The 27,668-nt window shown below is 43.1% G+C and overlaps 1 protein-coding gene across 1 annotated transcript in view; it reads right to left on the minus strand.

Annotated features, from left to right (window-relative positions):
- adgrv1 (adhesion G protein-coupled receptor V1) overlaps window positions 1-27,668 on the minus strand; it is a 504,809-nt gene that overhangs the window by 295,696 nt on the left and 181,445 nt on the right. Inside the window, exons 49-54 of the mRNA XM_078213879.1 lie at window positions 23,817-24,039; window positions 21,414-21,618; window positions 20,424-20,570; window positions 15,522-15,777; window positions 13,572-13,774; window positions 8,250-8,426 (exon numbers count right to left, since the gene is read on the minus strand). Of these exons, the coding sequence (XP_078070005.1) occupies window positions 8,250-8,426; window positions 13,572-13,774; window positions 15,522-15,777; window positions 20,424-20,570; window positions 21,414-21,618; window positions 23,817-24,039 (1,211 nt within the window). The remainder of the gene's footprint in view (window positions 1-8,249; window positions 8,427-13,571; window positions 13,775-15,521; window positions 15,778-20,423; window positions 20,571-21,413; window positions 21,619-23,816; window positions 24,040-27,668) is intronic.

Here is a 27,668-nt window from a genome sequence, read left to right on the forward strand (position 1 = left end):
GTCTGGGATCGTGTACTATACATGGTAGCTTCGTTGTAATAGTAAATAAAAGCCTTTATTTCCTTGAGCATCTCAAGCCTCGTGTGTGATAACGCGCATCAATTTAATTTACTATTAATTAAACTCTCGTCGTTAAAAAAAAAAGAAAACGATACAGAGAGTATGGAGCAAATGTTAAAACCCGAACGTCTTACACTGGATCCACGTGCGGCGGGCGCCTCTAACACCTTCGACCACTGGTTGAAATGTTTTGAGGACTACCTTGCAGCCTCCGCAGCGGTCACCACAGACGACGACAGACTCCGGGTCCTCTACGCGAGGGTAAGCGACACCGTATATCTCGCGATCCGTGCGGCCACCGACTACACAAGGGGCCTCGAGCTTCTTAAGAAGCGTTACATTAAACCGCCAAACAAGATGCATGCTCGATACCTCTTAGCCACTCGACGACGGCAGCCCGGCGAAACGACGGAAGAGTACGCGAACGAGCTCCTACAGCTAGCCAGGGGCTGTAACTGCAAAGCAGTGTCGGCAGACCAGAACATGAACGACCTCGCTCGAGATGCGTTTGTGGCGGGAATCGGATCATCTTATATCCGACTCAGACTGTTGGAGCAAGGTAATCTTGATCTCACTAAGTCGACAGAACTAGCAGATACGTTGGAGACGGCCTCCAAAAGCCTAGTATTGTATCCCGAAGACCACGTGGAGACAACGTGGCTGGAGCAGTCGCTGATCCCTCCTCGTTCCTCGGGTTCGAAAAGCTGCGTGATGGCGTGCCCACACTCGGGCCTGACGATGGCAGCAGCTCCGGGCGGCCCGCGGTGTTACTTCTGTGGGGGAGTGAAGCACACTCGGCAGCGATGTCCCGCTAAAGCTGTGTTGTGCTCCGTCTGCGGTAAGAAGGGGCACTATTCGAAGATATGCCGATCCAAACTTACTTCCAGGAACAGCAGTGCGGCCTGCGACTCCCCGGAGCTGGGTTCTTCGTCGTCGGCATCGTCGAGGGTTTCGTCCACGTGCGAGGCCAGGACGCCGCCATTACAGTCGACGGAGTCGCAAGATGTGCGCGACCACCAGGGGTCGCTGATTTTGGCGCCATCACCCACGTGCGACCTATGGGAGCAGCCATATTGGTCGGCACCGACCGCGAACGACCAGCAGGGGTCATCTTCATCTATCTCAGCTGCCTGCAGTGGCGCTCACGAACCAACGGTGGCGTCGATCATCCTGGACCAGGCCAAGCCTCACAGACTCGACAAGTCTATGATGGACATTCAGGTAAACAAACACTTGATTTATTGTCTGTTTGGCAGCGGGAGCACTGAGAGTTTTATTCACCCAGACGCTGTGAAGCGGTATGGCCTCCAGATCCAACCTATCAAACAGACGATTTCGATGGCATCAAGGTCCCGGTCTGTCACCATGCTAGGGAGTTACGTGGTAAATTTAACGGTGCAGGGCACGGTTTACGAGCACTTCAAGCTCCTGGTGTTACTGCACCTTTGCGCGCCAATACTCCTCGGACTAAATTTCATGGTCCACTTGAAGAATGTAACCCTACAGTATGGTGGGCCACTCCCTCCGCTTTCAGTGGGAGAACAGCAGCTTCCAAATTGCCCAACGCGCCCCGCCTGTAGCCTCTCGACGCTGAAGATTACCACACCCTCCCTGTTCCAGAATCTTGTGCCAGGCTGCAAGCCCATCGCGACTAAGAGTAGGCGTTACAGCGCTGAGGATCGGATCTTCATTCGATCTGAAGTTCAGCGGCTCCTCAAGGAAGGGATCATACAATCTAGCGCTAGTCCATGGAGAGCGCAGGTCGTGGTGGTCAAGAGTGGGAACAAACCCCGGATGGTCATTGACTACAGTCAGACCATTAATAGATACACGCAGCTGGATGCGTATCCCCTTCTGCGCATATCCCCAGATTGCGCAGTACCGGGTGTTCTCCACCATAGACCTCAAGTCTGCCTACCACCAACTCCCCATTCGCCCAGAGGACCGACAATACACGGCTTTTGAGGCGGATGGTCGCTTGTATCACTTTCTCAGGGTTCCTTTTGGTGTCACCAATGGGGTCTCGGTCTTCCAGCGTGCTATGGACCGAATGGTGGACCATAACGGACTGCGGGCTACCTTCCCGTACCTGGATAACGTCACCATCTGCTGCCATGACCAGCAGGACCACGACACACATCTCCTTAAGTTCCTACGCACTGCATCTCGCCTGGATCTGACCTACAACAGGGAGAAGTGTGTATTTCGTACGCGCCGTTTAGCCATCCTCGGATACGTGGTGGAAAACGGGGTCATTGGCCCTGATCCAGACCGTATGCGTCCCCTCCTTGAACTTCCCCTGCCCACTAGCACAAAAGCACTGAGAAGATGCTTAGGCTTCTTCTCTTACTATGCACAGTGGTTTCCCAATTACGCGGACAAAGCCCGTCCGCTCATCAAGTCCACCTCTTTTCCCCTAACACCAGAGGCTCGATTGGCCTTTGATAAACTAAAAGCCGACATCGCGAAAGCTACAATGCATGCTGTTGATGAGTCCATCCCCTTTCAGGTGGAGAGCGATGCATCTGATTTCGCCCTGGCCGCCACACTTAACCAGGCGGGCAGGCCCGTCGCCTTTTTTTCCCGTACCCTCCAAGGCCCCGAAATTCGACATTCAGCGGTGGAAAAGGAGGCCCAGGCCATTGTGGAGGCCGTCAGGCATTGGCGCCATTACTTGGCGGGAAAACGGTTCACCCTGATCACGGACCAGCGGTCCGTGGCGTTCATGTTCAATAACACGCTGCGGGGCAAGATCAAGAACGACAAGATCTTGAGGTGGAGAATCGAACTCTCCACCTATAATTACGACATCATGTATCGTCCAGGGAAACTCAACGAGCCCTCAGATGCCCTGTCGCGTGGAACATGCGCCAGTATACAGGAGGACCGTTTGCAGGCTCTCCATAATGACCTATGCCATCCTGGGGTCACTCGGCTCTACCACTTCGTAAAAGCCCGCAATCTGCCCTACTCGGTGGAGGATGTCAGGTCCATAATGAGAAGCTGTCGGGTATGCGCGGAATGCAAACCGCACATTTACCGACCTGATTGGGCACAACTAGTCAAGGCCACTCGTCCCTTCGAAAGACTGAGTGTCGACTTTAAGGGCCCCCTTCCCTCGACAGATCGGAATGTGTTCTTCCTCAACATCATTGATGAGTACTCGAGATTCCCTTTTGTTATTCCCTGCTCTGATACATCCGCTGCCACGGTTATCAAGGCATTCCGTGATCTTTTTACTCTGTTCGGGTACCCCTGCTACATTCACAGCGATAGGGGCTCGTCGTTCATGAGCGATGACTTGAGGCAATACCTGCTATCATACGGGACTGCCTCTAGTAGAACCACGAGCTACAACCCTAGGGGTAACGGACAGGTGGAACGTGAGAATGCTACAGTCTGGAAGGCTGTCTTACTGGCGTTGAAGTCAAAAAGCCTTCCAGTCTCCCATTGGCAAGAGGTGCTCCCTGATGCGCTCCATTCCATACGCTCACTCCTGTGTACGGCAACCAACGCTACTCCTCATGAGAGGCTGTTTTCATTCCCTCGGAAGTCTTCCTCTGGGACCTCATTCCCGTCTTGGTTGACATACTCAGGACCTGTCCTCCTGCGGCGACATGTAAGGGCCCGCAAGTCCGACCCGTTGGTCGAACAGGTCCATCTCCTCCACGCCAACCCTCAGTATGCCTATGTGGAATATCCTGACGGGCGAGAGGACACGGTCTCGATTCGAGACCTGGCGCCAGCAGGGGACGTAGAAACCCCTGTCGCTCCCATACCTCCTGTTAGAGACCCCCCCAACTATTGTTTCCCCTCCTGACACGGCGCGGGCAGCATCGGGACCATCACTTAACCCTTTTACTCCCGTGTACAGCTTGCCTGAGTCCAGGAGATGGTCATCACTTCAGGGCGTGTCGGAACTCAACGGATTATCATCACCTCGGGGTCAGCCGGCCCGTGAGACTGTGGAGGAACCGTTGGACATCGCCTTGGGGAGAACGCCACCGCGAGTGCCTACTCCGGTGTCATCACCGGTGTTGAGGAGGTCACAACGACAGTGCGGTCCCCCTGACCGTCTGAACTTATAGACTGATGACAAATTATTCTGTTTTTTTTGTACCCCGCCGGCCTTTGTCTTCAAAGGAGGGGTGAATGTGGTGAACCATCGTTGGTTCCCACTAGATAGTACTGAGCCAGGGTCTGGCCAGTACTACGAGTATGTATATATGTTGCTGTTGGGGTTAGAGATGGGTTGTTCTACTTGTTGCTGTTGGGGTTAGGGTTGGGCTGTTACACCTGTATTATAGTTGTTATGGTACATCCCAGTCGGGCTCCGCCTCCTGGGAGAGGTATAAAGGTCACTGCTCTGTCTGGGACCCCTCAGTCTGGGATCGTGTACTATATATGGTAGCTTCGTTGTAATAGTAAATAAAAGCCTTTATTTCCTTGAGCATCTCAAGCCTCGTGTGTGATAACGCGCATCACCCGCCTGCCTCAATCTCCCCCCACCCCCCCAACCGGCAGTCCCTGATTTCCCGCGCAGTCCCAACCACCCCTCCCACAATCCCGGCCCACCCCGTCCCAGCCCCACCCAGATGGCCAGACCCAGTCGCTGTCCTCCCTCCGCCACAGATCCCAAGTGCAGAGTGGCAGCGGGACACCCCACCCCCACTAATCCTCCCCCCATAGGCCCCATCTATGAGACTTCAGTCCCGGGCCTGCGAAAGTGATTAAAATACAGATTTAAATATTTAAAGCAGCTCCACACCGGGGCCAGGAGACATGCAGAGGCTGTGGCGCCCAGTGGGATGCCCGCTAAACAGCCTCTGCTTATGTCTTCGGGCCTGCTGCTTTGCTCTCGCAATGCATTTCACCTCGTCTACTTGGACTTCCGCAAGGCTTTTTATCAGATGGGAGACTGATAGTGAAGGTAAGAGCCCATGGGATCCAAGGAAATTTGGTAAATTGGGTCCTGAATTGGCTGAGTGGCAGGAAGCAGAGGATGATGGTCAAAGGGTGTTTTCTGATTGGAAGCTTGTGTCCAGTGGGATCTCGCAGGGATCAGTGTTGGGGCCCTTGCTGCTTGTGGTTTATATAAATGAGTTAGTCTTGAACGTAGGAGGGTTGATCTGTAAGGACACAGATAATAAGAAAATTGGTGAGGTGGTAAATAGTGAGGAGGTTAGCCTTAGTTTAAAGGAGGATATAGAAGGGCTGGTCAGATGGGCTGATCAATGGCAAATAGAATTCAATTTGAGGTGCTGCACTTGGGCAGGGCAAAGAAGGCAAGGGAGTACATGATCAGAGGTTTACGGCCTTCCTGAGTGGGAACTTTCTTACATCACCAGCAGGGGTGGGATGGGGAAATCGTAAAAGAATATCCTGCTGGCGAGATTCTCATTTTCTGAGTCCCGTGATATTTTGCACCCACACCACTGTTTGTGCTCAGTGATTATGAGCACAAAATTGCAGCTAAACGGTAGCAAGTTCCAGTATTAGAGGAGCCTATTACTTCAATCTCAACCAGTGCAATAGGTGGGTAACTCTGGAACAGGTCTATATTTAATTCTGAAGAATTAAATAAATAGTTCCATTAGTTCGAAGTGAAATTTAATTATTTTTATGTCCTTTCTACTGGCCTACTTTTCATGTTTTGTATGTTGCTTTTCTCTTTTGTGTTTTTCTTTCTCACTCCCACCTCAGGCATAGGTTATGCCAATCAACCAACTGCAGAAAATACCAGGGCAGTGTTGTGAGGATGGAGATCTGACATATGAACTGTGCTCCCTGGTTGATGCAATGAGAAAAATCTACTCTATTCTTTTCATGTGTTAGAATTTCCAAAATAAGTAACAAGACTTACCCATTACACTGAGTGCATTTAGAATACAATGTCAGATTATCACGCTAAACCTGCCAATCAATTAGGCTCTGTTCCTAATGTGGGGTCATCCTTAAAGACAGCACATTACTAGTACAAACTGTGTTATAGGTTTAAATATGACTCTTGATATTGGCCTCATTTCAGGGGAACAGCTTTGCAAATTGACCGTATGACACCAGGTAACTGGAATTTAACTTTAGCCCAACTGTGTGAGAACGCAATTCAAGCATGAGGTCATAAGTGAGGTTGCAAGACAGCTTCACATACAGCCTAGGTTTTCACAATAGTTACTGTAGGAAATTAATCACAATTCTGCAGTGGAAGGGACTGATGCATACTGTTGGGTTAAAAAGTTAAGAGTTTTATTCTTTAATCTCAGAGCAGGTAATGCTGAGAGATGTTTTGGATTCTGCTGGGGGACCGGATTGCTGAATCATAACTCTCAAAGTCATAGATGGAGGTTTACAGCATGGAAACAGGCACTTCAGCCCAACTTGTCCATGCCACCCTTTTTTTTTCAACCCCTAAGCTAACCCCAATTGCCTGCATTTGGCCCATATCCCTCTATACCCATCTTACCCATGTAACTATCTGAATGCTTTTTAAAAGACAACATTGTACCCGCCACTACCACTACCTCTGGCAGCTTGTTGCAGACACTCACCACCCACTGTGTGAAAAAATTGGCCCTCTGGACACTTTTGTATCTCTCCCCTCTTAAACCTATGCCCTCTAGTTTTAGACTCCCCTACTTTTGGGAAATGATATTGGCTATCTAGCTGATCTGTGCCCTTCATTATTTTATAGACCTCTATAAGATCACGCCTCAGCCTCCTACACTCCAGACAAAAACATCCCAGTCTATCCAGCCTCTGCTTATAACCCAAACCATTAAGTTCCGGTAGCATCCTAGTAAATCTTTTCTGCACTCTTTCTAGTTTGATAATATCCTTTCTATAATAGGGTGACCAGAATTGCACACAGTATTCCAAGTGTGACCTTCTAAATTAAACTCCATCTGCCATTCGTCAGCCCACTGGCCCAATTGATCAAGATCCTGTTGCAATTGAAGATAACTTTCTTCACTGTCCACTATGCCACCAATCTTGGTGTCATCTGCAAACTTACTAACCATGCCTCCTATATTCTCATCCAAATCATTAATATAAATGACAAATAACAGTGGACCCAGCACTGATCCCTGAGGCACACCGCTGGTCACAGGCCTCCAGTTTGAAAAACAACCCTCTACAACCACCCTCTGGCTTCTGTCAAGAAGTCAATTTTGTATCCATTTGGCTACCTCACCCTGGATCCCGAGAGATTTAACCTTATGCAACAACCTACCAACCGGTACCTTGTCAAAGGCCTTGCTAAAGTCCATGTAGACAACGTCAACTGTATTGCCTTCATCTACCTTCTTGGTTACCCCTTCAAAAAACTCAATCAAATTTGTGAGACATGATTTTCCACTCACAAAACCACGCTGACTATCTCCAAATGCCTGTAGATCCTGTCTCTCAAAATACTTTCCAACAACTTACTCACCACAGATGTGAGACTCAATGGCCTGTAGTTCCCAGGCTTTTCCCTGCAGCCCTTTTTAAACAAAGGCACAACATTTGCCATTCTCCAATCTTCAGGCACCTCACCCTTGACTATCGATGATTCAAAACTCTCGCGTCAATCTTTCCCATTGTAGAATAAATAATATCTCCCTTGCTATCCACTCCCATTGTCTTCACTGAATGTAGTAAGAAGGCTGCCCAGCTCCCTGCATTAACAGGACATCTCTCTTATTTTCCAGTTTCTCCACCAGGCTCTCCTGTGCAGCATTCAAATTGAAGCCAATTTTCTCGCATGTTATGCCATTATTCAATGTTCCATGAGTCAAATTCACTTACTGTACTTTCTCCCCTTTTAGATAGTGCTCGCCATTCCTAATATTGCCCTCCTACTGAAACATCTAACCAACCAACATTGTGGTTAGCGCTAACTGGTCACTGAAGGCATTTAACTGCAGGTAGCATGAAGTTGGCATATGCTTTTGCAATGCGGTCAGCAGGTATCCATCCTGCTCCATGTGCACTCTTTTGGGTGCTACTCTATTTGAACCATTAACAACCTGACATGTAAAACTCTGCAGGCCAAAGTAGAAGGGAGAAAAAAAACAGGATTTCAAAATTATAACAATTGCTACAGCATATGATTAGAGAAAGAATTTCAATCATTCTTAAGTGTAATTTAGATGCAATATTTCAATAAATGAGTCCAGTTTATCTCTACAGCGTATGGCAAATCATACCCTTGTTACATTGAACTGGATGATTCCTCTGGGGTCATCATTCTCTTCAATTGTTACTTCTGCCAGTTCCATTCCCAAGTGTTTTACACTGGGTTGTCCTCCAACAAGTGTAGGATCAGTCAGTTTTACACTCGTAATGTTAACTAGAAAGCTTTCATGTAATTCAGGAATGTTATCCTTTCAAAAGAAGGAAATATATTTTTAATAAGATCCAACTATCAGCGCACTTATTAAACATATCATCAACAGTTGTGTTGCTTTGTTGTGACACTTAAACAGAACAGAAACAATGCTAACTTGAATCAAAAGCAGTGGCTTCCATGTTACAGAATCACAGAAATGACACCACAGGAAGTCATTCAACCCATCACACCTGTACCAGTGCTAGCTGATTAATTAAAATACTTACCCCTTTCCCAATTCTCTACCCTGCCCTCAGTCCCCACATTCTTCCATCAGATTTATCTAATGGCCTTTTAAATAATGTTATGTTCCATCGTAATAGTTACTGATGGAAACATCACAAGTTCGAATAGTTTTTTTCATAAAAGTAACTCCCTTTGGTCTTTTTGTGATCGTCCCAAGTGGCCATTGTATCTATGTTTTCAGGTGGAAATGATGCTGGCAGTGAATGAAGTGGTGAGTTTAAGCCACGTTCAGCATGTTCCTGCTCTCTCTCAATTTTAGTTTGCTGTTTTCAGGCACAAAAGTCCACCTGCTGCTGAGGTGCAGGGGCATTATTTAAATGGCAATAGTGACTCACAAAAACATCACTGGGTGATTGATGCACAGCATTTTAAAGATGTGCCCAATAATCACCTGCATTATCTGCAGCCTGCAAGCAAAAGCTGACTGCAAGAACCACCCAGGCTCAGGCAAGACATTTCTTTACAACTACTTTTTTTTAAAGAAAACTATTTGTGGAGGAGGACAATGTCTTGCCCTTAGAATTCTCTCCCCCTCCAACCCCATTTGATTGTGAACTATGTGGTATAAAAGTGTTTGGGATAGTAAGGGTTAAGGTGGGATTGGGAAAACAATACATTTGGACATAGAGACTCACAATATAGTAGATTGCATATGTGGCGAGAGGCTGGTAGAAGCCAGCATAAGAATAATACCTAGTCAAGGCAATCACACATATATGTATACAGTTATATGTTGCTAATAAACACTAAATGTTCAATCACAAATGCCTCATGATCTCTTTGTGAGAGCTACTAACAACCCTTACAACATAGTGGCGGTAGAGGGAGGAACCCAAAATCACAAGGCATGAAAAAAGTAAACTGCACTTCTATTTGCGTGCACTTCATTCAGGTCAAAGATACAGCTCGAGATTGCCTGAAAAAACTCCATTGCCAAATCTGATCAAATACAAAGTCAAAGAACACAAAAGGATGAGGAAAGTCCGAACACGAAAGGATGAGGAAAACCAAAGCAAAACAAAAAGGCTGAAGGGCAGAAGAAGAATTCATTGTGCAGATCAAATGCCAGATCTGATCGAATACAGACTCAATGGACATGGCCAGATCACAAAATGGTGAGCAAAAATTTTAAAAAGGGCTGAAGGGCAGCCACACCTGATCAAACACAAAGGCAAAGGATACTGACAGATTGCAACAGGGTGAGCAAAGTTCAGAAAAAGGCTGAACTAACCTTTTTAGATCAGGCAGCACTTGCAGACTGACTTTATAAAGAGCACGGCTGTAAGAATGCGGCAGCCCAGGTCCAGAGTCAGTGCTTTAACGCACGACGGCCAAGCGCAAACAAAAAAAATTAGAATAGAAGGCACAGCAAATAATCGCCTTCAAATTGCCGAACTCAGACAAGCAAATATCTGGCTAAAATTACTGGTTTAAAAAATTTCCTGCAGAATCATTACATTGAAAAACAGCTCTGTAAAACCCAAGCTCGCTAAAATCCAACAAGAGGAACAAAAAAACAATTACAACAGTGTCGTCTTGAAGGAAAAAAAAGATTTAAAACAGAAGGCAAAGCAAAGATTTACCTTCAAGTCAATTTCTCAAGCTTAGAACTAATAATAGCTGCCCACTACAATACAGAATGGCAGAAATTTAACAAGACTCTGTGGCCGCAGTAGAAGCACACCAAGAGCCAACAAGCACAGGAAAAAGAGGAAAAAAAGTTACTGCAGCACCATTTTGAAGAACTTAATTAAAGCTCCCCTGTGCTGAGAATCAGACATGGATAGTAAATCGACCCTATCGGATCTATTTCAGCTGATGCAAGGGCCAAATCAGATGCAAAATTGGATTTTATGGCTAAGAAAATGTTTTAAGTTATCAGGTTACATCAGAATTAAGTAGGGAATCAAAGAAAGGACAAGTTATATTCCAAATTCTTATTTCGTGAAATTGCAGATGAAGTAATCCTAATGCAAGCCATTGATGAATGCTCAGCCAGCTTTGATAGGATATTAAAACCCTTTGACAAGTATTTTAATCATCAAGTTGTGGAGAGCGCAGACTTTAGAGCGCAGATTCCCCCCACCCCTCTAGCCAATTAAGCATCAAAAAGGCAAGGAGACTCTGAGGCAAGGGAAGTGATATTCAAGCAAACCACAAGATGGTGGGAGACCCATGTCAGCACAATGAAGCGCATAAGCCAAAGAGTTTAGTGCCAAAGTAAGAGGAGGTTGAGAAGCAGTCAGGAAGCTTAACCATTGAACTTTTCAAAAATGACAAATCAAACGAGGGAGTTGGAAGAACTTAGCCAGAAGTACAGTCAGGCACAACAGCAGGCAGAAAATGTACTCGGAGAAGTTGCTCCCTTGAAACTCTCTTCAAAAATCAAAATGGAAATTCAATGGAAAAACATGAAGAGTTAAAAAAAGATGGTGAATATACAGAAAAGGCTGGGTTGGAACCATCAATAGTAACAAAGCAATGCACGGAAGCAGAGTGATATGGCAAAAACTGAACAAGAATATAAACAGCTGAAAGAACAGCTAATTGTTCTTTAAGATCAAATTCAAAAGGGGTACAATAACCCTTCAGCAGCACAAAGACATGTAGAATGCCTTGAACAGCTGAATAAAGCAACAACAGAGAAAGGGTGATAAGGCTCTGCAGAATTACCAAAAAAACTCAAGAGGTTTTTTTCACAAAGAGAAGGGAAGATTGGCGAATGAGCTTTACACACAAGGATCACTCAGGTCTCAATGTGTTCCTCTGGAAAATTACAACGAGAAGCAAAACGAATTTAATGTCACATTAAAAGAACCGAAAAACCATTTGGCAGAGAAGAATCAGCAATGTTCTATTTTCCAGAAGAAAGCCAAGAAGTACAAGAAATAGACTTAAGAGCTGAAGAACCAGCTGAATGAAAGAGGAATAGAAAGTAAAAGCTTTTCCCACTTTCCAAGCTATGAGCTGATAATGAAATCATGAGTAACGCAATTACAGAACTGAAACAAGTTAAGACTTCACCAGAGACAGAATAGGCCAACAGTGAAACCATAATGAAGGATAAAGATAAAGCCCTGCTCGAGGCAGAGAAAGAAAAGTTACATATAAGATTGGAAAATATAAATCTGAAGCTGAAGATCAAGGAACTAAAAGGAAAAGCACTGAATCCCTCAAGCCTACTGAGAACCACTGAACTGTTGAAAAATGACATGGTGGAAATGAAAATCAAGAACATAGAATGTCAAGGAGTAGTTGAACAGTTGCAAGAGAAAGTAGATGTTTTTACAAAGGAGCATGAAGAGTCCACGAAGCAGCTAGCAGAAGTAACATTACAAAATGTGAGCTTGAAGGATAGCTCAAGGAATTAGCAAAAGGAAAACTCAGAAATAACGAGTTTCAAGTTAACATGAACAATATGAGATTGATAAAGGAACAGAAAAATGGAATTGCTGATGAATCAGTTGGTTGAGTGCAGAGTTAACAACCAAAACTGATGAAATGTTGGAACTTCATCTTGAAAAGAGCGGGGGGCGGGGGGAGGGGAACAGTAAAATTCTACCCTCAATGTTCAACCATGCAAGCCTCAAGCTCTCTTTGTGAGACTTATTAACAGCACTGATGCCACAGGTAACTCTGAAACAAAGAGAACTGAACTCACCAGAGTAGTTGCTGAGCTGAATGACAAGGCTTGAAAATAAGAGAGTAAACAAATACCGGGGTGAATTTGTGAAATTAGTAGAAATAAAGGTTACATTTTTGAAACATCTACTCCCAAGAAGAACATAGTGGACCCCACAGAGAAAGAAAACCGGAGTCCACTCTATGAATGAAGGGAGCCAACATTTCCTCTGGAAGGAATGAGAGATGCCCATGGTATCTGATCAAAGAAGACAGATTGTTGTTAAACAAGAGTGCAAGAAGTGAACCAAATGTTGATAACTGAGTAGTTGAAACACCAGGTATTCTAATTTCAACTCCAAACCAACAAAGTCAGCCTGAAGCAACTGAGACTATCAATCCTCTGAATGAGAAAAGAACGATATATGGAAGAGTTGTAAACTCTCAAGGCCATCTGAATTTGTTAAGTCAGAGACTTGGGGGAGGAGAAAAGGTAGCATGGAAATATTATTGTAAATATATTTAGGTAAAGACTTGGAAGGAGGTGTTGCAAAAGAGTGTCCATCATAATAGGGGTAAATGTGGGACTGAGGAAAAGTACCACCCATATTATGATGTTGGGTGTCACATGATAGGAGACTGTATAGAGTGTCTAGCAGAAGTCAGCATGAGATACCACCTCGTCAGGACTATACCTCACATAGATGTACATAGTTTTATGTTGTTAATAAATACTTAGGGTGGGATTTTCTGACTGCGCTTGCCCCAAGACCGGAAAATCCCGCCAGAGGTCAACGGACCTTTGCATGATGCCCCCCCCTCCCCCCCTGCCCCAGGAATCGTAGCGGGGGGCGGGGGGAGGGGAACAGTAAAATTCTACCCTCAATGTTCAACCATGCAAGCCTCAAGCTCTCTTTGTGAGACTTATTAACAGCACTGACAACAGACTATCCGATTCCCTCCTTCCCCAGCTCCCATTTTAACTTGATGAAAATCATTTCTTTGGGTCCTGGCCGCCCATTAATTTTGACTCCTGCCTGCCAGTGTTGACATCATTCTATCAGCTTCAGGTGAAAGTCAGAGTCAGGACACTTTAAAATCTCCCAGGTCTCATGCCTATAGGTGACAAGCTCCATTTGGCATCTGCACCTTGATTCCCACCTTGAGCTAAAAATCAGTCTGTATTTTTTCTGATTATGAAACGAGAAAAAGATAATCTGTAATTACTTCTGAACAAGACAATGATAACCTCCATCAGCTTTTATAAACTTACAGGTAATATTGTAAATCTAATCAAAGCCTGTGTGGCATTCTCCTTTAGAATAGCTGTGCCCTGACTTGCGATGTAGTCCAGATTTGCAGTCGCTTGATTAACAGGTAGGAGCATTGGATCTGGTTTGGAACTGTATTGGACAGCAACGTCTCCCACAAATGCTTGTTCGCGAATAATTGTCAAAGTTATATTAATTGCATCAACTGTAAAAACACAAAACAACACTTTAAAATAATCCTAATAGTTGTATAATTGTCAAAATGTTTTAACATCATTTATTGGGTGGATTTGCACTATATTATGTTCAATGAATCTCCCAATTTGCTGTCATGCATTTTTACACTGTCTGTAAAGTCAAGAATCTAACCCACTAAATTGGTAAACAAACATTATTACACAAAATTTAAGGTATTATTCAATGAAATAGTACTGCATGTATATGGCATTTCTTCACTTAAGAACGTCTCGAAGAGTTTTAAATAATTTTATTTCCCTCAAAGTGCAGTAACTGTTGTTTTGCAAACATTACAGCCAGTTGCAATAGCAATATCCCATAAATAATCATAGAATCTCTAAAGTACAGAAAGAGGCCATTCGGCCCATCGAGCCTGCACCAACAACAATCCCACCCTATCTCCGTAACCCCACATTTACCCTGCTAATCCCCCCGAAACTAGGGTCAAGTTAGCATGGCCAATCAACCTAACCAGCGCATCTTTGGACTGTGGGAGGAAACCGGAGTACCCGGAGGAAACCCATGCAGACACAGGGAGAATGTGCAAACTCCACACAGACAGTGTCCCAAGGCCAGAATTGAACCCGGGTCCCTGGCACTGTGAGGCAGCTGTGCTAACCACTGTGCCACAATAATGATGAGACAAAACAACAGTGAATATAATCACATCTTATTCATCAACAATGAGAGATTATCAGGAACTGATAAATATAGGAACATGGGAACATGGAATACAAAAGCAGGGATGTACTTCTGAGGCTTTATAAAGCACTGGTTAGGCCCCATTTGGAGTACTGTGAGCAATTTTGGGCCCCACACCTCAGGAAGGACATACTGGCACTGGAGCGGGTCCAGCGGAGATTCACACGGATGATCCCAGGAATGGTAGGCCTGACATACGATGAACGTCTGAGGATCGTGGGATTATATTCATTGGAGTTTAGGAGGTTGAGGGGAGATCTGATAGAAACTTACAAGATAATGAACGGCTTAGATAGGATGGACGTAGGGAAGTTGTTTCCATTAACAGGGGAGACTAGGGCGCGGGGGCACAGCCTTAGAATAAAAGGGAGTCACTTTAGAACAGAGATGAGGAGAAATTTCTTCAGCCAGAGAGTGGTGGGTCTGTGGAATTCATTGCCACAGAGGGCTGTGGAGGCCGAGACGTTGAGCGTCTTCAAGACAGAAATTGATAAATTCTTGATTTCTCGAGGAATTAAGGGCTATGGGGAGAGAGCGGGTAAATGGAGTTGAAATCAACCATGATTGAATGGTGGAGTGGACTCGATGGGCCGAATGGCCTTACTTCCGCTCCTATGTCTTATGGTCTTATGGTCTTAACATAGGAATTAGGAGCAGAAGTAGGCAAATACAGCCCTTCAGGCTTGCTCCGCCATTCAATCAGATCATGGCTGATCTCTCCCTGTTCTCAAATCCACCTTCCCACCTGTTCCCCATATTACTTTATCCCTTTTTATTAGAAATATATCTATCTCTTTCTTGAAACCATTCAGCGATTCAGACTCCAGAGACCAGATTATCTAAATAGCCATGCTTGTTCACTTTTGAAAACATTGTTAACAAATATAAACTGTTTTTGCTTTTAAATAGCTGAGAATTGTACCAAGTTAATTATAAATATTCAAAGTCCGGAGAATTCAAGGCTTTCTGAAACAACTATGTGATTAATCTCAAAGATGCAAAACAAAACTTACGCTCAGGCTCTTGCAGAGAGACATGGAGTGAGTTTATGTGCCACCCGACCACACCATAGGGAGAGTCATTCGGGAGAATAGTCAAGATAGCATTTCTTCTATCGAAATCAATAGTTGCTCCGTTGGCTTGGTCTTGCATTCCCATTGTGGTGACATTCACAAGTGTTACAGTTACAATCTCATCTATTTCTGGAATGTTGTCAGCCAGTACTGTAAGTGAAATTGTAGCGAGTGCTTGACCCTCTGTAAAAGTGAACTGTAATATTGGAATAATAGTTATCAAAGGGTAAAACTTTGAAGACGGATTATGAAATACTCCAGCATCAATCAAACAGATTGAATAATGCCACCTCACAGCAGCTATCCATTCTGTTCCCTTTCACAAATTAACTGATCATCTGGCAGGCCAGTATTCCAATAGAAGCATTGTTGTTAAAGAAGGAAAGGTCTAGTTAAAGTGCTTTCTCTTCATTTCTTTTTGACAAAAATATATGAAATATTATTCTTGTAGTTGATATCAGGGAAAGTGACCATTAAGTTGTTGGATTACTGTAAACAGCTAACAGGTTTCATCAATGTCCTTTAGGGGAAGAAACACATTTTACCTGCAGGGAGTTGGGCTTTCATCAAGGTTGAAGCCTTGAAAAAAATTCAGAGAGCATTGAGGCATTTGACAGCCATCCAGGATTTGGTATTTTATCAAAGAAAGGTCAATGAGAATGGAAAAATGCTAATTTAAAGTTTATTTATTAGTGTCACAAGTAGGCTTTCTTTAACACTGCAATGAAGTTACTGTGAAAATCCCCTAGTCTTCACACTCTGGCGCCTGTTCGGGTACACCTGAGGGAGAATTTAGCATTGCCAATGCACCGAAGCAGCACATCTTTCGGACTGTGGGAGGAAGCCGGGGCACCTAGAGGAAACCCATGCAGACACGAGGAGAACATACAAACTCCATAACAACAGTGACCCAAACTGAGAATCGAACCTGGGTCCCTGGTGCTGTGAGGCAGCAATGCTAACCACTGTGCCACTCATTATGTAATTGGTCCTGATGTTCAGATAGTATTTATCAACATAGCAATCAAACTGTTAAGGGTCATTCTTCATGATTTTCACAGTAACTTCATTGCAGTGTTAATGTAAGCCTATTTGTAACACTAATAAGTAAACTTTAAACTTTAATTAATTACAAAATCTCACTCTGAATGGTTAATGAAGTAAATGAGGCATTTTGCATCTCATGTGTTCGCGTGTTTTGTGGTAAAGGAACAGATTGCAGTAGATCCAGGGCTAGATAATGGTAATATGAGTGACTTACATCCACAGACCAATTGCCCAGAGTGGGTATTTGGGCGAAATAAATTCCAGAGGGATCTGATAAATGGAAGGGTGTGACAATTATGGGACTTGCAAGAAAAGCTACTGGCAAGTTTAAATATTGGTTAAATATTCAGGATGATTCCCAAGCACTGAGGTCCATGAACTGGCAAAGTCATGTGAAAGAGTGGAAAGTAAGAAAGTGCAGGGCAAATAGTGATTGTGAATCCAGAAGTGACTCTTGTGATAGAAAATGGATCACAAGTTAAGAACCTCCAAAAATGCAAGAGGAAAACCTTGCAATAGTAACGCCAACAGATATGAAAGAGAAATGCAAGGTGCAGCTTAGATTAACCAATGAGATAAAGGCCACAGAACAGTCTTGCAACAGCACTGGGAACAGAAGTCGTGGCAAAGCTTCGATGATTATCAATAAACTTGAGGCTAAACTAATAAGGCAAGGAAATCAAAGGGAATTAGATAGTTGGAGCAAGCTTCGGAGTTTATTCTTAGTCAACAGCCAAGGGTTGAAGAACTTTATGACATAGGTGGATTTGTACTGAAGAAGTCCTTGCAGATCGGACATATCAGGCTAAAGTGAAGCTTATTGCTAGAGATTTTGAAGGGCGACTGGATGATACAGATGTTAGAATGGACTCACCCACAGCTGGGAAAGTAGGCCGGAATTCTCCCATCCTGCCCACCACTGGAATTTTAGCAGGCGGGTTGCGGACAATGTGAAACCCCTTGATAGTCGGGCAGGAATTTCCGGCTTTTAGACCAGCGCGGCTGGAGAATTACGCCAGTAATGTCAAAAACCATTTTTGCTCTTTTGACCATATATTCATATGAGAGTAGATCAATCAACATACAAGCTGTATTTCTGCATGCTGGGGCATTTCAGAGAGAAGGGCTCCAGTAACCACCCAAAAGAGGAAACAGATGCTGAAGGCAAATTATGGAAAGCTAACAGATGTGTTTAGGGCCTGAATGATACCTCCAGGGTGAGGTATTCCGTGTGGCCAAAATAGGATATGTTCAACTTAAAGCAAATCCCACAAAAGTTTATTGGCACTATAAAAGAAAACCTTCAGGACTCTTCATGATGCATGCTGATGGGGAGATACTGCAAAATTTGAGAAATGTCTTGTTAATAAAACGAGTAGAATTTAATATCAGAAGTCAGGTTTGAGGGATGTTTGATTTAGATGTTAAACAAATCAGATTTGAAATAACTATAAATCAACAATTTTCCTCACAGTATTACTCCCACCCCACTTAATCGAACTAGGACGTCACAGAAAGATGCTGTTTTGCAGAGCAACTGTGAAACTTGACTGGTCAGTTGAACTGGTTGTGCACTCAGACGAGATCGGCTAGTTTTGTTGTGTTTGAGTCTCTGAAATAACTTGAAGTAGAGAATGTTTTAAGAGCAAATAAAACATGAAGAAAGTTAAAATGAAACAGACAGTTTTGGAAATACAACCACAGATGCTGCCAGACCAGCTAAGTATCTTCTGCATTTTCTGTTCTTATTTCAGACTTCTGGCATCCAAAGCATTTTGCTTTTATTAAACTAAATCTGATAAACTCATGTTTAACCTCCCATCTTGAGCTGACACGAAGAAAATGAAGCTAGTGATTTTTAGTGATGCTTCACATGCTAATAAGTTTCATAATATTTATGATAGCCAAGAATGAGAAATTTATTTTAACCTGGGAAGCCTTGGAAATAAAAAATTATTGTTTAAAGTACATCAAACTGCCAAAAGACTGTCTCTCATGGAGACAGTGGATTTGGGATTCACTTTGTCAAATACTTTAATGAAATTCAATACAAATGGGCATACTGAAGGTGATGTACCCATTAAATGTTACATAGATACTTATTCCTTGTGGGAATGAGCAAATGTTACGATAGTCCATGCGGGCTTGAACAAATGCTTGATTGAGAGGAAATCTCTAAAATTAAATTAATTGCCTCCAGTTCTATCCTTCACCACCTGGGGTTTTCTGGAATGTAACACAAGTAGGGCACTGACTGCATTTTTGGACCTATCCTTCTCCTTAACGAAGTTAAAAGTTTATTTATTAGTGTTACAAGTAGGCTTACATTAACACTGCAATGAAATTACTGTGAAAATCCCCAAGTCGCCACACTCCGGCGCCTGTTTGGGTACATTGAGGGAGAATTTAGAATGGCCAATGCACCTAACTAGCACGTCTTTCAGACTGTCGGAGGAAATCGGAGCACCCGGAGGAAACCCACGCAGACATGAGGAGAAAATGCAGGCTCTGCACAGGCAGTGACCCAAGCCAGAAATTGAACCCGAATACCTAGCGCTCCACTATGCCACCATGCCACCCATAGTACACTGAACTGGGGATTGGTATGCCATATCTCACTTGGGTTCTAACATCCACTATTATACCAGAACCCAATTTAGCCATGGAAGTCAGAACTTCTGGTATGAGGAGTTCCCATTTAACCAGAGATTGTGAATAGAACTATTATTATACAGTATAGGGTTACTCAAGGCAGAGGCAGTCCAGTGATCAACTTTGAAACCATTGTTATTTCTGTGCACACAAACGATTTAGAGAAAGGCAAATCAACAAAGAAGTTTAACTCTGCAGATGATACCAAACTTTAGGGGACAGGGGCCTGTCAAAAAAAACTTCCACACAACAGGAAACAAACAACCCCAAAATGAAGATGTTGGGAAAGTAGAATCATGACCGGAAGATAGCAATTAATGTGGACAAATGCAAAATGATGAGATTAAGAAGGGGAAAGAAATAGGGATAATTTAAAACAATTAACTCCAGACAATGATGGTAGATAACTCACTGTTAACAGTATTGAGTATTGTGTCAACCGCTTTAAGGGTAAGTCACCAGTTCTAGTGAATAGTACCCAGAGACAGCAGAAATCCCAGGAGATAACAGAGCCTGGAACACAGTAGTATAATTATACTTGGTATCCTGTGTACAATTCTGGCACCTGTAACTCAGCAAGTATATCCACATATTGGACAACTAAACAGATACTTGATTTAAAAATCTGGACTATGAAGCAAGATAATGAATCTGGGATTGTTTACTCTGAAGAGAAGGCGCTCAGCAGAGATATTGTGCAAGTGTTCAAGATGCTTAAAAGCATCGCCTTCAAAATTGGACCCTGATAATATGGTTGAAATTATCACCAGTTCTAGAACTGGACAACACAGGCTCAAGCTTAGAAGAGGGAAATTAGAAGGACAGTTTATAATTCGGGGCTTGATGCAGACAGGTGGTGAATGGGCGAATGGACTACTAAGGTGTCCAGCGGGGGCAAAATGTGATATCAGCCAATGCACTGTAGAATATTTTCTGGTTCTGGACTTACCTAAAGCAAACACAGATAGTAGAAATTGAAACTACTGAGATTTAGCTCAGTGATTTTTGGAGTATAAAGTAAAATTAAGGAAACAAAACAAATTAAGTAACAAAGCAAGAATCCAAATTCTTAGATTTCAATCCAGCTCATCTACAAGATTCTGAACACATGGGAAAAAATCAAAAACAGTGAAGTATCCTTACTACTCCAGAAGTTGGGAAGATATCATTGATGCTTCCATTGGCTGCCCATTGTACAGTCACAAGTCTGTGTGTTCCACGCAGTCGTTCAATACTCAGAGTGACCATATTGTTCTGTTCCAATTCTTCGACTTGCTTGAACAAAGAACTCTGCAAGAGGGAGAGAAAGTATTCTCAACTTCTAATGCTGCATAAAATTCTTGTATTGACAATTCTGTGGTCCACTGACAGTTTAATCATAAATCTATTTACAAAAAAATCCACTTTTACACTCCAGTCATTGAAAGCATTCTTTCTGATTGTATCACAGCTTGGTACGGCTCCTGCTCTGCCCAAGACCACAAGAAACTACAAAAGGTTGTGAATGTAGCCCAATCCATCACGCAAACCAGCTTTCCATCCACTGACTCTGTCTACACTTCCCGCTGCTTCGCAAAGCAGCCAGCATAATCAAGGACCCCATGCATCCCAGACATTCTCTCTTCCAGCTTCTTCCATCGGGCAAAAAGATACACAAGTCTGAGGTCACGTACCAACCGATTCAAGAACAGCTTCTTCCTTGCTGCCATCAGACTTTTGAATGGACCTACCTTGCATGAAGTTGATCTTTCTCCATACCCTAGCTATGACTGTAACACTACATTGTGCACCCTCTCTTTTCCTTCTCTATGAATGGCATGCTTTGTCTGTATAGCACTCAAGAAACAAAACTTTTCACTGTATACTAATACATGTGACAATAATAATTCAAATCAAATCAGAAGATATGTTGATCAGTATTCTCAGCAATAATGAAAGTTTCCTCAATCACAAATACTATTTGAATGTTGCACTGCTGTCACTTTATTTTGAGACTTGAACAAATCGCCTTTTCATGATAATACCACAACCCTGGAACATTAGACATGTAAAATACCTCTCACATGTTTTGATAACATTAAAATATAGTTATTGAAAAAGCAAATCAATATGAAAATGAATGCCTGCATTTACCTGTGCAAAACCAATGATCCCATGTGCATCATCATTTGACTGGATAACGATAACTACTTGATCATTAGAACCAATCTCAGCTCCTCCTTTTGCATTTGTGAGCTTCACTGCAAAAATCTCATCATCCTCTGGCACATCATCATCAAGAATATTTATTGCTATCACAGCATCTTTATCCCCAGGTTCAAATATGAGTTCACCAGACCTATAGGTGACAGTATAATGTTTACATTAATACTATGAGAACAGTAGCAACTTATAGAATTTTAAAATACAACTCAATTGCATTTTTAAGTTGGTCCAAAGTAATTTGTTTCCTATGAATTTGATTTGTACTGTACTCATTTGTCCAATCTTATTCCACAACAACAGATAAAGAAGTCTCACAACACCAGGTTAAAGACCAACAGGTTTACTTGGAGTCATGAGCTTTCAGAACGCTGCTCCTTCATCAGGCGAGTGGAGAGGCAGGTTTCACAAACAGCATATATAGACAAAGACACAATTGCAAGATAATGGTTGAAATGCAAGTCTTTTCAGGTAATCAAGCTCATGATTCCAAATAAACTTGTTGGACTTTAACTTGGTGTTGTGAGACTTCTTACTGTGCTTACCCCAGTCCAATGCCAGCACCTCCACACACCAGATAAAGAAACAACTTTCAATCATATAGTGGTTTTCAGTTGCTCCAAATGTCTCAAAACACCTCACAGGCAAAGACCTATTTATGAATTGTAAGCATCATTGTACAGACTGCACAGCAGCTGATTTACAGTTGTATTATCCCAAAGATGAAATGTAATAGATAACCAGTTAATCCATTTTGGTGGTGTTAGTTATGGGATAAATATTGAGCAGAATACCAGGAAGATTTCATGCTCTTTAAATAGTGCCATGTGATTATTTATATCCATCTGAACAGCCAGGTGAGGCTTGGATTGAATATCTTCTCTTAAAGACAACACCTGCAACAATGCAGCATACCCTCACTACTGCACTGAAATATCAGCCTACATTAGTTGCTTAACTCTTGGAGTAAACCTGTAATCGTCTGACTCGAAGGCAAGAACCTCAAGCTGACAATAGACAAGCTTTTAATATTTTACTGTATTTTGAGAAAGATGCACAAAGACTCATGGCACTCTGAGAAAAATAATTCTATTATTCTGTTTTTAAAGGGCACCCCCTTATTTTTAAATATTTTGCATATGTCTGAGGCCCCGGTACTGATCCCTGAGGCAAATGAATTGTTACATCTTACCAACCAGAAAATTATCCATTTAAGCTTGCTCTCTGATTCCTGTTAGCTAGCCAATCTCCTACTCATGCCAGTATGTTACCTCTGACAACATGACTTTGTATTTTCCACAATATCCTTTGATGTGGCACCTTAAAAATGCTTTTTGGAAATCTAAGTACAGTACATCCACCAGTTCCCCTTTATCCATAACACAAGTTACTTCCTTAAGGAACTTCAATAAATTGGTTTAATATGATTTTCCCTTCACGATACTATGTTGACTCGGTCTGATTGCCTTGATTTTTTCTGACTGCCCTGTTTTACGTCTTTAATAATAGCTTCTAATAACATGCTTATGGCAGATGTTAAGTTAACTGGCTTGTAGTTTCCTGCTTTCTGTCTCCCTCACTTTTGAATAAAGAAGTTACATTTGCTATTTTCTAATTTAATGGCGCCTTCTCCAAATCTACAGAATTTTGCAAAATTAAAATCGATGCACAATTCTCTTACTCGCCACTTAATTTAAGATTTTAATATGAAATCCATTGGGACCCAAGGACCTGTCAGCCCGCAGTTTGAACAATTTGCTCAGTACCACATCCCTCAGTTCCTCCCTCCCTTTCATTTCAGAATTATAGCTATTACTCAGGAGTTACAATGGTTTTAATTGTTCCAACTTTTCCTTGGTAATTATTTCTGTAAGACAGTCGGAACCATCTGATGGCTGTGATTTAAATCAGTGCATTGGATGGTTCCCAGTACAGAGAAATTGCCCAATGGAAGTTTGAACTTCCCAGGCAATCGCTGTGCAATTTTTACATGGAGATTTTCAGGGGGCGTTCCCCCGAATATCTTTGGGGTAACCCGTGGGAACGACACTGATTATCAGAAGTTATGGGTCAATGTTTCTCTGTGCCTTTTGTAGGCTCAGACCATCCACCCTGCTCCCTTGGGGAAACCTTGGAAATCACAGAGCAATGCGGCAGGTGTGGAGGTCTGACATGACATGCTGTGGCCCCATATTTTGTGTTTTTGTGCTTGGGAGTAAATATTCCCTGAGCCCCAAAGTATTTTAGTTACATCAAGTTCCTCTCAGCTGTCTAAGAGAAAATGCATTTACTTCAAATGAAACAAAGAAGCAAAAGGAAATAAGAAATTCTCACCCTGGAATAAAGTCGGATTGGTTAGATACAGAAGCTAGCTCATAGATCCAGGAATCCAAATCACTTGCAGCAGCAATGAGGGTTTTGGTTCCATTGAGTGAAGGAGCAGTGACAGAAAGCATCTGATTTGCTGGTGGGAGTTCTAGCACCAATTTAAACTGGCTAGTTGCTGAATTCCATTTGTAGAGGTTTGACTGATTTTCACCAGCCAGCAGGAGATGAACTGAAAAAAAAATAGTATCTACATTATGGCCGGAATCTTACCACCGTTCACACCGGCAGGATTTTCCCACCCCGCCACAGTAAAGAGATTTGGCTGGCCGCCAACATCTCCGACTTTGCTGTGGTGCGAGCGTGGTGTGAACAGCCAGTGGGATCACGCCCTTAATGTTTAACTGATCAGCAATAAAAACAACCTATGTAATGAAGAATGACGATTAAGATACAATACAGCAAAACACAATGGTCCATATAGAACATAGAACATAGAACATAGAACATTACAGCGCAGAACAGGCCCTTCGGCCCACGATGTTGCACCGACCAGTTAAAAAAAAAACTGTGACCCTCCAACCTAAACCAATTCCTTTTCGTCCATGAACCTATCTACGGATCTCTTAAACGCCCCCAAACTAGGCGCATTTACTACTGATGCTGGCAGGGCATTCCAATCCCTCACCACCCTCTGGGTAAAGAACCTACCCCTGACATCGGTTCTATAACTACCCCCCCTCAATTTAAAGCCATGCCCCCTCGTGCTGGATTTCTCCATCAGAGGAAAAAGGCTATCACTATCCACCCTATCTAAACCTCTAATCATCTTATATGTTTCAATAAGATCCCCTCTTAGCCGCCGCCTTTCCAGCGAAAACAATCCCAAATCCCTCAGCCTCTCCTCATAGGATCTCCCCTCCATACCAGGCAACATTCTGCACTGTACAAATCCAGTGACCCTGCAAAGTCATTCATTGTGTACCATTTGGAGGTTAACCCCCACTCCCATTATAGTCAATGGATTATCTAAAACTGAGCACCCTTCAATCTCCTTTCAACAGGCACTTTGAATAAAGTTCACAAATTATTCCGTTGCATTCTAAATGGAAAGCTTCCCATTTAAAAAATAATCTGTATGGCCCAACTCTGGTCTTCTAACTCACGACTCCAAATCCTATTATGCCAGTATTCTGATAATTGAGAATGTGGGAAAGAGTTAGTTCTACTTGAAGTGATTGTTGTAGTCTTAATAAAAACATTAGACAGAGGGCGGCACGGTAGCATAGTGGTTAGCACTGCTGCTTCACAGCTCCAGGGACCTGGGTTCGATTCCCGGCTTGGGTCACTGTCTGTGTGGAGTTTGCACATTCTCCTCGTGTCTGCGTGGGTTTCCTCCGGGTGCTCTGGTTTCCTCCCACAGTCCAAAGATGTGCGGGTTAGGTTGATTGGCCATGCTAAAATTGCCCCTTAGTGTCTTGGGATGCGTAGATTAGTGGGTAAAATATGTAGGGATATGGGGGTAGGGCCTGGGTGGGATTGTGGTCGGTGCAGACTCGATGGGCCGAATGGCCTCTTTCTGTACTGTAGGGTTTCTATGAGTTAGTATTTAATATAAACCCCAACTAATTTAAATTTTGTCTTAACCTCAGATTATAACCAGTGTATAAATTCAAAATTGTCCGGTGTTTTTATGAATCAGATAACTGATTATCATGTAATAAGTATTATTAGGGTTCACACCTATCTTATCAAAGCAATTGTGAAGGAGTTGGTAATAAGATTTTCAAATCGACCAGATCTCCATCTACCTCACAAAATGCACACATTTGGAATGCAGAGGCAGAGATTAGAGAAACCTGACTCAAACACACTGGATTTTCACTGATTAATATGTTTTGGGACAATGATATTGCACATACTATCTCCTGACAGTCTTGAAATCACGCTCACGTGAAATTAGCACTCAGAGTTACTGGCTCACGTCAGTTCAATTAAAGGTTATTGGAATGTGGCCAATGGTGTGGATCGGAGACCCAACAGACAATTGGACACTTCTGCAGCAAATAACTCCTATGGGAAGGATCACTGGGAACTCAGACAGGCCAAGGTCAAAAACAACACAGGAAGGAACAAGCAGGGCAAGCCAGGGCATGCCCCAGGTACAGACATCAGAAGGACTCGACCCTGACCATATCTGGCAGATGGTTTGTGTATTCCCTGGTTTTGGCCAGACTCTCTGGCACCTTGGGTTCCTGCCACAACTTTATTTGGAAGGGGGTTGTGTGAAATATGCATACCTGGCAATGGTCACCTAGGTTGCACCTAGCGCTGTCCAAATAAGGAATTTGCAACCTCATTTGGTGCTGTGGCCTCCACCCTGTGACCCCATTGGCTGGAAGCCAGTGAAACTTCCAGACGGATGCAGAGAAAGGAGAAAAGAGGAGACACCTGGAGGTCACTAGCAGCAAAGAATTGGCATGACCCGCAGCAGACAAGACTTGGCGGCAACCCAGAGATGATGGAAGAGGGCATACGGGTATTACCTTCGAAGACGAGAACCTTGAGACAGCAGAGGCTCAGAGAATTAGACCCGTGGCTCGGTCAAGTTCATCAGCGATAGTATTAGAATCTTAGGCAAACAGAGTTAAGATAACTTTGGAATAGTAACTGTGTGTTGATATTTATTGAACTTGTTAATAAAATTGGGTTGGACCACGAACTGAGTCCTTTCCTTTTGATCATGTCGTAAATAAGGGCACCTGGGTAAAGATATATGAACTGGTCGAAGTGCCTGTCCTATTTCACAGACAACAGGAAGGATACTATATCATTAAATATGAGTTATTTCTGAACTGCGATTTTAGGTTTCCAGGACTTTCTGCAAATTGCTCCAGTGCTATTATTGCCCAATGGGAATCCCCTGATCTGAGGTGTTTGGAAAAAGAGAAAGAAGGATGTCAGGCTTCATAGGATTTCACAGGGATGGATACTGGGACCACTGCTTTTCTAGATCTATATAATGACCTAGGGCAGGATTTTCCACGTTCGCCCCAAAACCGGAAAATCCTGCCCGAAGTCAACGGACCTTTGCATGGTCCGCCTCCCACCCACTACGATTCCCGTGGTGGGCGGGACGGGAAAATTCCCCTGCTAGAGTTGGAAGTACAGGTCAAGATTTCAAAATTTACAGAAGACACAAAACTTGGAAGTATTGTGAACTGTGAGGGGGAGAACGATAGATTTCAAGAGGACATAGACAGACTGGTAGAATGGGAGGATAGGTGGCTGATGAAATTTAATGCAGAGAATTATGAAGTGGTACACTTTGCTAAGATGAATGAAGAGGTGCAACTTAAAATGAACGGTACAATTCGAAAAAGGGTCCAAAAAGAAAACATTCTGGAGAGGGGTTATGTGCAAATATCATTGAAGTTGGCAGGGCAGTTTGTGAAAACAGTTAAAAAGACATATGGGATCTTAGTTAGGCTTTATAAGTACAGGAAGAGAGCATAAAATCAAAGAGGTTCTGATGAACCATTGGTTTGTCTTCTTTGGAAGACAGTGTCCTATTGGGTACCACACTTTCAGAACAACGTGAAGTCTGTGCAGATGGTGCAGAAAAGATTTACCAAAATGTTTCCAGAGAGGAAGGATGAGGGATTTCAGTTATGTGGATAGAATGGAGAAGCTGGGGCTGTCATCCTTAAAGAGGACAAAGTTGAGAGGAGATTTGATAGAATGAATAGGGAGAAACTGTTCTCATTGCAGGAAGGTTGAAAAACCACAGGACCCTGACAATAAGCTGAACAACAAACAAACCAAAACAAGAGGAAAAAATGTTTTTATGCAAGTGGGTAG

This window comes from Mustelus asterias, chromosome 6 (assembly GCF_964213995.1).
Source record: "Mustelus asterias chromosome 6, sMusAst1.hap1.1, whole genome shotgun sequence".
Classification (NCBI taxonomy): Eukaryota; Metazoa; Chordata; class Chondrichthyes; order Carcharhiniformes; family Triakidae; genus Mustelus; species Mustelus asterias.